At 38.8% G+C, this 12,011-nt stretch overlaps 1 protein-coding gene across 2 annotated transcripts; it reads right to left on the bottom strand.

Moving 5' to 3' along the window:
• Positions 1 to 1,389: 1,389 nt before the first annotated feature.
• LOC110526907 (uncharacterized) lies at positions 1,390 to 10,154 on the bottom strand. 2 transcript variants are annotated; one of them, XM_090238048.1, is made up of 2 exons: positions 9,625 to 10,154; positions 1,390 to 1,884 (listed from the first exon to the last, which is right to left on the bottom strand). In XM_090238048.1, exons 1-2 carry the CDS (start codon positions 9,890 to 9,892, stop codon positions 1,832 to 1,834), a joined length of 321 nt encoding a protein of 106 aa, XP_090094174.1. In that variant the 5' UTR covers positions 9,893 to 10,154; the 3' UTR covers positions 1,390 to 1,831. The 2 variants fall into 2 exon arrangements, with proteins under 2 accessions (XP_090094174.1, XP_036836158.1); XM_036980263.2 differs by lacking the exon at positions 1,390 to 1,884 and adding an exon at positions 5,073 to 7,473 and having other exon boundaries at positions 9,625 to 10,134.
• Positions 10,155 to 12,011: the final 1,857 nt, after the last annotated feature.

Here is a 12,011-nt window from a genome sequence, read left to right as displayed (position 1 = left end):
CCTGTTGTCCTGAACATGCGGTGCCCTCTATGTAGCCAGTTCAGATGCGGGAGGGGTTCACCGACACAGCTGATATAACCTAGAGGATTTAGGGAGAAGAGGAGAGAGGGGTGAAGTGAAGGAGACAGACAGTTATTGAGAAAATAAGGTAGTTAAAGCCAACAGGAATCTGTGTGTGGCCTCACCTGGTGGCTGCAGAGGACTTTATGCTGAAAAACATGAACGGACAAACAATCTAGCATAGTTCTAGAAATAATGAAGTGTCTTACTATTCTCCATGTTTGGCCCTCTTGTCTGTTCTTTGATTGTGGAAGGAGCCACAGTTATACAATCAGTTACAACAATCCGTTATAACAAACAGTTACAACAATCAGATTGATACATGAGTGTGTAGGTGTGGGTTATATGGTGTCTAATTGTTCTACATTTTTTCAATATGGGTGATTTAAAATAGCCTGTTTTGTTTTTGCACAGACATCACACCCTTACCTAAACATAACATTGGATTGATAGATGCATGGGCACACATGTGCATGTGTAGCATGTGACAATAACAGGATCATATCAAGGATAGCATCACAAATGAATAAATAAATACCACTTGAAGCTTGACGATGATGAGTTGATCATTTGAATCAGCTGTGTGCAGTGCTGAGGCAAAAACAACAATGTGCCTCTCTTTGAGTCCCCAGGACTGAGAACTACTGCTCTTCATTGGGACCTCTTCATATGTAGACTGGCTTTCATAGCGTTCTTTATCTGAGGACAGAAAACCTCACAAGAAACAGACTTCATTATAGTCAAATTACACCACACTGAATATTATGTTACTATTATCTCCGTCCTCACTTCTAGGGACAGGAACTACACAAAAGGTGCCGCTTAGGCTGCCCGATGTGACTCCGTCAAGAATTCAGCAGAGCAAGTTTGTATGAAGGTCTGGTTATTAAATGGGTACATAGATCAATAGTAATATCCTCTAAAACACTCTGGTGACAACCTTTACTGCCCTGTTTCCAGTTGTCCACATGGCTGGGAGAACCTATTCAAGTAAGTAAGTAAATAGATTTTGAAAATATAAATTAAAAAACGATGTATTATTAGCTAACTCGCTACAGTGCAGGCTGACTCAAATGAGCTGCTAAATGAGCTATCTAGCCAACTTCAAATACTGTATAGATAGATAGCTAAGTGAATTGAATATCACCCCTTACCTAACTTCATATTAGCTATCTTGATCTATTTACCACTGTAAAAAACTAAATCCAAATGCATTTGTTGGTAGCTAGCTAACAGCCATGGAGGAGGGTGAAAGGACAGCAGCCCCAACTGTCAGTGAGAGAGGAGGCTATTCTGGATAGGGCAGTCCATCTGCTGACTGGACGCAGTTGAGTACAATGTATATTTTATTTTCAGACAAAAAGTTAAAGGGTCGGAGGCATGAGTTTTTAATCACCAGTGTAACAATACAGTGCGGTTAAAGATTTAGTAACTTATTTGTAGTCACGATCTGGTTCCATATAAGTACAAACAGTTATGTTTTTGTTTAATAGTTACAAAATTAAAATGACATTTTAAATGTTTTCTTTACTCAAGTATGAAAATTGGGTACTTTTTCATCCACTATATTTTTATAACGATCCCTTGTGTCATGCAGTCTGGGTAACCCCGCTGTCTGAAACGTTCATCCAGACAATTGGTCTTGTTTGTCATAGTCACTCTGTGTACTACAAATCCTGTGTATGCGACTGTATTGGCTAATGGGGAGGATCTTTTTTTAGGGGTGTAGTTTGTTTCATGCTCATCAAAGGTGAGGGTGAATTTCAGATGTTCACTGCTGGTATTGATGAAGGAGTGGAATCGATGAAGTTCCTCTGCTGTCCCCTAGAATAGAAGGAACACGTCATCAATGAAGCCTTTTTCAGAGCCTGATGTGCTATAATGGATTGTTAGGGTTGACAATCACATTATTCTCTAACAACCCCACATACAGATTGGCATAATTAGATGCTATTTTTTAAAACTACAATGACCATAATGACCTGAGAGCCTACTTGTCTTGTCTGTGTTTCCTTTACACCTGCTACGTAAAAGAGACCGAAGAATGTGTAACAGTATAGCTTCAGTCCCTCTCCTCGCCCCTACCTTGGCTCGAACCAGGGACCCTCTGCACACATCAACAACTGACATCTACAAACCCTCGTTACCCATCGCTATTAGCACGTACCCCGCTAACTAGCTAGCCATTTCACAATGGTTACATAAGCACAATGATCAATGCTATCTGGGATCCTTGGGACATCCCTACCCTAAACCCTAACCCTAACCATTTTAAATGTCAACTTCAATGGGCAAGGGACATCCCAAGGATGTATCTCTACCTGAAAATACATGATCTAAGTGTTTGATTGTTGGTATTCAGCAGTCATTAAGTCTTATTTACTTTATAATGAACTACTAAAATAGTGATTTTGTCAGACAACAGCTCTACACTTTATTGACTGACTGATCCATTCATCCTTCCATCCCTCCTCAGCCTTCCTCTCCTCTGAAGACCCAGTGGGGGTGGAGCTCAGTCAGAGAGCTGTTGAGGGACTGGTTAGGAAGAACACTTCTACAGCCAGAGAGGTGAGAGGTCACACATGGTTTAGATGGTAAATATGTTTGTCCCCTTAGCGGCTCATCACGTCAGCAAATGGGAATATGTTCCACCTATGTTTATTTACATGAGTGCAAATTGTCCACTGATATTGGTGTAATTTCTCACCCCTTTTGGCTGTATGAAAGTTAATTTCCCCTCAGGCAAACACATTTGTTCTTTGTTATTATGATGGTAATTTGTGTCAAATGTTCTTTTCCCCACTCATCCACCCTGCTTATTTTATATTCAGTGGCCTGGCTTCACCCAGACTGTCAAAGGCCCATCCTGGTAGATCTGAACCTAATGCAGTTTGGAGGTGATCAAATGACAGAAGTCACATTTAGGTGTCAGGTGTAACTGAGGCTGTAGATGCTCCATATCCATTACTTTGAGTGTTTTTATATAACATGACTGAATGTGTTTATTTCTGTGTTGCAGGGGCAGTCAAGAAATGGAACTGCAAGTCTGCAGAGCTGTGGGAGACCACCTCAAGCCCTTGGTTGAGCCGGGGGTGGTGTTAACCTCTCCACCAAGCATTCAGCAGGCTGGAAAAGTGGCATTGATCTGTTTGATCCATTTGTTTGTTTCAGTTTTCAGTAGTTGAATCCTTTGACGTATTGTTGATTTCAAAACATTTCAGTTTCAACAAATGAACTGGGTTGGTTGAAAAGTGATACTAAAACGTACATACAATGCACTATTTTAACATAATGGAAGATATACTGTTTTTCATACTAAGATATGTGTTGCTTTTGCACATACAGTGCCTTGCGAAAGTATTCGGCCCCCTTGAACTTTGCGACCTTTTGCCACATTTCAGGCTTCAAACATAAAGATAAAACTGTATTTTTTTGTGAAGAATCAACAAGTGGGACACAATCATGAAGTGAAACGACATTTATTGGATATTTCAAACTTTTTTAACATATCAAAAACTGAAAAATTGGGCGTGCAAAATTATTCAGCCCCCTTAAGTTAATACTTTGTAGCGCCACCTTTTGCTGCGATTACAGCTGTAAGTCGCTTGGGGTATGTCTCTATCAGTTTTGCACATCGAGAGACTGACATTTTTTCCCATTCCTCCTTGCAAAACAGCTCGAGCTCAGTGAGGTTGGATGGAGAGCATTTGTGAACAGCAGTTTTCAGTTCTTTCCACAGATTCTCGATTGGATTCAGGTCTGAACTTTGACTTGGCCATTCTAACACCTGGATATGTTTATTTTTGAACCATTCCATTGTAGATTTTGCTTTATGTTTTGGATCATTGTCTTGTTGGAAGACAAATCTCCGTCCCAGTCTCAGGTCTTTTGCAGACTCCATCAGGTTTTCTTCCAGAATGGTCCTGTATTTGGCTCCATCCATCTTCCCATCAATTTTAACCATCTTCCCTGTCCCTGCTGAAGAAAAGCAGGCCCAAACCATGATGCTGCCACCACCATGTTTGACAGTGGGGATGGTGTGTTCAGGGTGATGAGCTGTGTTGCTTTTACGCCAAACATAACATTTTGCATTGTTGCCAAAAAGTTCAATTTTGGTTTCATCTGACCAGAGCACCTTCTTCCACATGTTTGGTGTGTCTCCCAGGTGGCTTGTGGCAAACTTTAAACAACACTTTTTATGGATATCTTTAAGAAATGGCTTTCTTGTTGCCACTCTTCCATAAAGGCCAGATTTGTGCAATATACGACTGATTGTTGTCCTATGGACAGAGTCTCCCACCTCAGCTGTAGATCTCTGCAGTTCATCCAGAGTGATCATGGGCCTCTTGGCTGCATCTCTGATCAGTCTTCTCCTTGTATGAGCTGAAAGTTTAGAGGGACGGCCAGGTCTTGGTAGATTTGCAGTGGTCTGATACTCCTTCCATTTCAATATTATCGCTTGCACAGTGCTCCTTGGGATGTTTAAAGCTTGGGAAATCTTTTTGTATCCAAATCCGGCTTTAAACTTCTTCACAACAGTATCTCGGATCTGCCTGGTGTGTTCCTTGTTCTTCATGATGCTCTCTGTGCTTTTAACGGACCTCTGAGACTATCACAGTGCAGGTGCATTAATACGGAGACTTGATTACACACAGGTGGATTGTATTTACCATCATTAGTCATTTAGGTCAACATTGGATCATTCAGAGATCCTCACTGAACTTCTGGAGAGAGTTTGCTGCACTGAAAGTAAAGGGGCTGAATAATTTTGCACGCCAATTTTTCAGTTTTAGATTTGTTAAAAAAGTTTGAAATATCCAATAAATGTCGTTCCACTTCATGATTGTTGTTGATTCTTCACAAAAAATACAGTTTCATATCTTTATGTTTGAAGCCTGAAATGTGGCAAAAGGTCACAAAGTTCAAGGGGGCCGAATACTTTCGCATGGCACTGTATTTGTTCATTTGTTTTGTCTGTTGATTGTCAGTCATTGGGTTAATTTGTCTTACAATATGTTCAAATCAAGCTTTATTTATACAACACAACGGATTCACAGGAAAAAACTATGAAAATAAAAAAGATTTAGTCCACAAACAATAATAACTGAAAGACTAATGAGCATTCTTAGGAAATGCCATTGATTAAAATATAAATTGGACGCAATATCAAACCCCAAAATATAAGCTTGTTTTTTAGGAGGGGCTCTGAAAGACACTATGGGGGTTTCCACTGAAAGGCGACTAGTAACAACAACTGGGACCTAAAAGACACCCACCATGAGACCCACTAAATCTGCCCAAGAAGAGGCAAACAAAAGAAAAACCCAAACCTAACTTAGACAGGAAGAAAACCAAAAAGGTAGCGCAACTAAAGGTGTTGACTCTCCACATCTATCAAGACAACTGGAGCACTGGGCCAGACACTCTTAAATAGAACCTGGACCAGCTCAGGTGAAACACCTTTCCACTAACGAGATGGACAAGGCAGCACAGGTGTAACACATACTGACTAACGGGGTGACACCAATCTGTGTGCCGAAGACACATTTCAGCTGAACAACTGACTAAAAAACAACTTCCATTTCACATTATAATCAACTACACTTCACCTTCTACAATATAAACATGGTGTCTACTGGCTGTCAACAATTAAAAACAAGAAAAAGCACCTACTTCTAAATAATAATATACAATCACATTTTTTTTCTCCTTTTCCTAAATCCTAAAACTCAAATCAAATCGTATTAGTCACGTATTAGCTGAATACATGTGTAGACCTTACAGTGAAATGCTTACTTACGAGCCCCGAACCAACAGTGCAGTTTCAAAAAAATACAGAAAAGAATGAGATAGAAACTCATCTCCAATAAGGAAAAACATGTCAAAATAAATTGTGATCCATGGTAACACACTGGTTAAATGCAAAACACATCTTTTTGACTGTCCACCCTTGAGACAACCAGCAACCAAGTTGTCCTTACCACAGACTTGTCTGATTTCAAGAGGAAACTCCTGCAATATCTGTAGTAACTTTCCAACTCACTGCAGAGCTTCTCTCTCTTTTCAGGGTTCACTAGATAGACATGTTGTTGGATCGGGGCCCACTCCCCAAATGTCATGCTCTAGTACATTTGGGTTGGCACATCTAAGAATGAACCCTGATATTCTAAAAGCAGAGCAACAGTGGTGCATTTAAATTTAGGGGTCGCCAAACAAAGGAAACATACAATGCACTTATTTGTCATCACTCATCAATATCATGTTGAAATCAATTGTGTGAGAGCAGGGAGATGAGGTTGCACGTTCTGTTAAAACTAACAGCTCAAAAACCACATGGAATCTGGGAATAATGTGTACATCCCTTTGTAGAAAACACATTTTGAGGTGTTATATTTTGATTGAAGTGGGTAACCACTTGGTAAGTGGAACACAACTCTTTTTTTTGTTAGTAAATGTTTGATAAATCACATAAATAGTAACTCTTTCAATTCAGAGCCTGGATCTTTCCACTGAGGCTAAGATCAATTGAACAAGAGGTAAACATTTAGGGTTCTACATTCTGATATTCAATCAAATACTCCTACAATGTAAAAACATTTTGACATTGATATCATGAAACAACCCCATGTATTTTCTGATGTTTAATCAGATATCTTTTATCAGTGTATCTCTTCCCACATTGATCACAGCTTTGAGATTTCTCCCCTGTGTGTGTTCTTTGGTGTACAGTCAGCTGGCTAGATGTAGAAAAACTCTTCCCACATTGACTACAGCTATATGGTTTCTCTCCTGTGTGTGTTCTTTGGTGTGAAGTCAGCTTGCTAGATGTATAAAAACTCTTCCCACATTGAGCACAGCCATAGGATTTCTCTCCTGTGTGTGTCCTATGGTGTATAGTTAGATAGCTAGATGTAGAAAAACTCTTCCCACATTGATTACAGCTATAAGATTTCTCTCCTGTATGTGTTCTCTGGTGTAAAGTCAGCTTGCTATATGTATAAAAACTCTTCCCACACTGATCACAGCCATAGGGTTTCTCTCCTGTGTGTGTTCTATAGTGTATAGTTAGATGGCTTGATTTAGAAAATCTCTTCCCACATTGATTACAGCTATATGACTTCTCTCCTGTGTGTGTTCTCTGATGCAAAGTCAGATGGGTAGATGTAGTAAAACTCTTCCCACACTGATCACAGCCATAAGGTTTCTCTCCAGTGTGAATTCTTTGATGTATTTTAAGGTCGACTGAAGAGCTGAATCTTTTCCCACAGTCAGAGCAGCAGATAGATTTCTCTCCTGTGTGTACTCGCTGGTGTTTCTTGAGGAGTTCTGATCTGGAGAGACTCTTTTCTGCCTCATCAGCATCATGATGTTGTTGATGATCCCCAGAGGATCCACAATAGTCACGTCTCTCTCCTGTGTGATCGACAAAGTCAGACGGTTAAATGCCCACAACAGCAGAAATCCATTGTTTATTTGAGGTGAAAGGTGATGCCCAGAGCGTACCCATGAAGTTCTACAACAATTGACATCTGTTAAATTATTTGATCCTTAAGACAGTCAAGTCAGCAACAATCATATTTTGTCTAGTTTTCAAATTAGTGGTAACTAGAAAAAAGTTATTAAAGTTGTTGAAGCAGTGTGCCAGATGACTTTTGGTCTCCACTCTTTCTGTGTTTAATAAAATTGTGGCACGAGGGCGATGCACATGCAATTTGATTACAGAAACTCCTCCCTGCTAATGAGGATGTAGTATATCGTCCTGGAGTAAAAATGGTGAGCAAAGATTTTAGTTTTTCACAATGTATTCTGAATATTACAGTGCAAGATCAGGAGTGCTACTGAAGGAAACTCACATTAAGCTCTGTGTCTATTCACTAATTCACCACCATGGGGGAAAACTCAGGGGAGTTTTCATAGGCTGACAGCAAAAATAGCCTCCATTTACAGGTTGCTTATGAGTGAATTTCACACTACTTTTGGATTATAATTGTAAGGCTCGCTTGAATCTCCTGCTTAATATGTTTGTATTGTCACAAAATCAACTGTTTTACACTTAAAAAACACTTCAACCAGTAAAATGCTCTTTGGCTAGCTTTGCCATCAGCCTGACAATAAGGGTTCGTACACTAAGTGTTTAACAAATTGGCCCATAACTTCACCAAACAATAACAGACCTACTGTAGGACCCATAACTTCACCTAATAACAACATAGACCTACTGTAGGACCCATAACTTCACCTAATAACAACATAGACCTACTGTAGGACCCATAACTTCACCGAACAACAACATAGACCTAGGATTATAAATCATTAAAAATTTCAGGTGAAACATGGAAACTAAAATGTCTTTGTCATGACATTTCATAACCTGATCCCCAGATAATTTTGTGAATAATCCCACTAGGTTACTCTGTAATGTGTTGTCATTCTAAATGTCCTGAATAAAAGAAAATAGCTCTTTGTGTTGTACAATAGCCTATCCATAAAGGAACCGTTCTCTACACGTGTCCAAAAAGACTAACGAGATCCTACAGTAAATCAAGCAGACAATAACACATTATAAACACCACTTTGTTAGGGATGTTGGATCCAAAGTAGAGCACAGCATAACTGTCTTTACCAGAGTAATGAATGAAGAAGCACTTCGGTTGTTGTTACATGTCGTGATGTTTGTCATTCGACTGTCATCCAGAAAATGATTTCCTGGATCAACTGATGATAGTTGAACATGTGACTGTAACTACACAGCTACAATATTAAGTATTATGTGTAATTTTTGAAAAACCACATTAATGACAGTATCCATTTGGGTGTTGTCAATAGCGTTAAGGTGACTCTCAGGTTAGAACCATTGGATTTCGCAAATTCTGATATGATTTAGGATTTCTGTTTTCCCAGCGTAATATAAGGAGCCACTAAATGTTACGTAGGTAGAGTGCATTTCAGAGATTTGAAAACAAAAAACTGTACTAACAGGACAATAACCTAAACCACAAGGCCAAATCTACACTGGAGGAGCTTACCAAGATGACATTGACATCCTGAGTGGCCTAGTTACAGTTTGGACTTAAATCGTCTTGAAAGTCTATGGCAAAACTTGAAAATGGCTTTCTAGCAATGATCAACAACCAACGTAACAGAACAGGAAAGATTTTTAAAAGAATAATGAATATTTACATGAAGATCAGTCCCTATTGGATGACATCACGACTTACCATCAAGCCAACTCCTTGAATGCCTTACTATGACATCACTCACTCCTTGTTTGCAGTAAAAAAAACACTATTTTGCTCAAAACATATTTGTTTCCCTTTAGTGTGTTTTTACTTTACTGTATTTATATGACACTTTTCAACAGGAAACGTTTTTTTTTAAATCACTGGAGGACGTCATGAAGAATTCATACAGTACAAAAACATATTCAAGTGTAGGACGCCTTTTTAAAAATCACACATTAGTTCAACAACTGCAGAGTTTGTGCCCCTGTTTTATAAGATAGTACTCACTGTATTTACTGGTGATAATCAGATCAATGTCCCTGTTTTATAAGATAGTACTCACTGTATTTACTGGTGTTAATCAGTTCTCCAGTCTTCTCTTCTTCGTCCTCCTCTAATGTGACAGTGATCTCCCCCTCTTCATCCTTCATTCCAAAAACGTCTTTCTCTTCTTCTTTCACTGTAACAGCCTCACCCTCTACTTCTTGTTTTACTGTGACATCCTCCTCTTCCTTCTCCTCTTTCACGACAATGTTCAGCCCCAGATCTTCTTTCTCTGTCCAGCAGACCTCCTCTTCTTTAACAGGAGGGGAGTAACTTAGGGAGCTCATGTTCTGGGATGTTAGCTAGCTAGATATCATTAGCGACTAGACTAGTGCTAACTTAACCAGCTAGCTACTATAGCTGACTAATAAAAAATAACGTAATATTATATTAAATAGGTTAACAAGAAGATAAGACAGAAGTGTGTCTAAAACACAGTAGCTAATATACACCGAAAGCGTATAAATAGCTTGAATCTTTCGGCTATGTTGGCTAACAAGCTACCGAGGTGGTTGACGAGCCGTTTCTGAAGAACCGTCCACTAGATAAAACGTCACGCTGACAGCGTCGCCTGAAAGACGCACATCGCCGTCTGCTGACGGGAGGGGAAATGCAGCTGAGGATCATATTTTATTTTCAGACAAAGATTATTTGAAATGGATTTAATTAAATAAAACTATTATATTGAGACATACAAAGGCAGGAATGTGTTGATTGATTAGTGCGAATATATATATTTTTTACTACAGAATATTTAAGGCAGTTTCATTAAGTCAAACTACATTTAACTACGTAGCCAGCTACTGTAGGTCTATACTGCTCCTACATGGTGTCACAATACATCAAGTAGGTGTATATAATGAACAGACTAGGTCTATACTGCTCCTACATGGTGTAACAATACATCATGTAGATGTATATAATGAACAGACTAGGTCTATACTGCTCCTACATGGTGTCACAATACATCAAGTATGTGTATATAATGAACAGACTAGGTCTATACTGCTCCTACATGGTGTAACAATACATCATGTAGATGTATATAATGAACAGACTAGGTCTATACTGCTCCTACATGGTGTAACAATACATCAAGTAGGTGTATATAATGAACAGACTAGGTCTATACTGCTCCTACATGGTGTAACAATACATCAAGTAGATGTATATAATGAACAGACTAGGTCTATACTGCTCCTACATGGTGTAACAATACATCATGTAGATGTATACTACTGTTCAAAAGTTTGTGGTCACTTAGAAATGTCCTTGTTTTTAAAGAAAGCACTTTTTTTGTCCATTATAATAACATAAAATTGATCAGAAATACAGTGTAGACATTGTTAATGTTGTAAAAATGTATATTTTTTAACAAATTGTTTTACCTTTATTTAACCAGATGGCCATGATGTCATAATGATAGTTTAACCAGGTGGCCAGTTGAGAACAAGTTTACAACTGCTACCTGGCCAAGTTAAAGCAAAGCAAACAACAACTTGTTCTTTAACAAAGCTTTTGTAAACAGTGTGCGGGTCTTCTTGTTCCTTAACAAAGGATTTGTAAACAGTGTTGTTGCATAACAATCAGGCAGTAGAACAACAATAATCATCACCCGCTTGACCAATCTTCCCTCCCCTTAACATTGGGTTTGATTCAGACCCTGCCAGTTTACCAGGTGGACATTGGGTTTGATTCAGACCCTGCCAGTTTACCAGGTGGACATTGGGTTTGATTCTGACCCTGCCAGTTTACCAGGTGGACATTGGGTTTGATTCAGACCCTGCCAGCATGGCCAGAAATGTATTCCATGGTCAAAAAATTATAACCACAGAACCACCCCAGACCTTTCATGCATGACTAAAAACACCTAAGAAATTAGATATACTGTCATGGTCTAGTTTGTCACTGCCTCAGACACCATTCACAATGCTGGCTGAGGTACGAGTAAAAAATGACATATTATTTCCTAATTGTAAAATAATATCCACTCTTTAATCAACTAGTCTCTCACTGTTTAACAGTCTGAAGGACACAACTAATGTTATTCTGGTTCGTCTGTTAGTCCATAATCAACAAGTCTCTCACTGTTTAACCAGAATAACATGAGTTGTGACCTTCAGACTGTTAGTCTGTTAGTCCATAATCAACGAGTCTCTCGCTGTTTAACCAGAATAATATGAGTTGTGTCCTTCAAACTGTTAGACTGTTAGTCCATAATCATATTCAGCTAATTAGATGTAATGTATTGTCATGTTATGTTCTCTATAATGAAACATCACCAAGTGAAATAAAGTTGATAAGATATTCTTAAGTCATTAAATAAAAAATAGTTGTTCAGAAATCATTAATTATCATGTTGCTCTCATGAAATTAACTAAATATTCCACAATCATTACCACTGCT

Source organism: Oncorhynchus mykiss, chromosome 6 (assembly GCF_057628025.1).
Source record: "Oncorhynchus mykiss isolate SJ-2025 chromosome 6, ASM5762802v1, whole genome shotgun sequence".
Lineage (NCBI taxonomy): Eukaryota > Metazoa > Chordata > Actinopteri > Salmoniformes > Salmonidae > Oncorhynchus > Oncorhynchus mykiss.
The sequence above is the reverse complement of the archived record's forward strand: the minus strand, read 5'-3'. Positions and strand labels throughout refer to the sequence as shown.

Excerpts from the sequence above, each read along its gene's own strand:
- LOC110526907 (XM_036980263.2), bottom strand. The coding sequence starts at position 9,892 with ATGAGCTCCCTAAGTTACTCCCCTCCTGTTAAAGAAGAGGAGGTCTGC. Across the intron at positions 7,474-9,624 it reads GATTAACACCAGTAAATACA|GAGAGAGACGTGACTATTGT; the intron begins GTGAGTACTATC and ends TCGATCACACAG.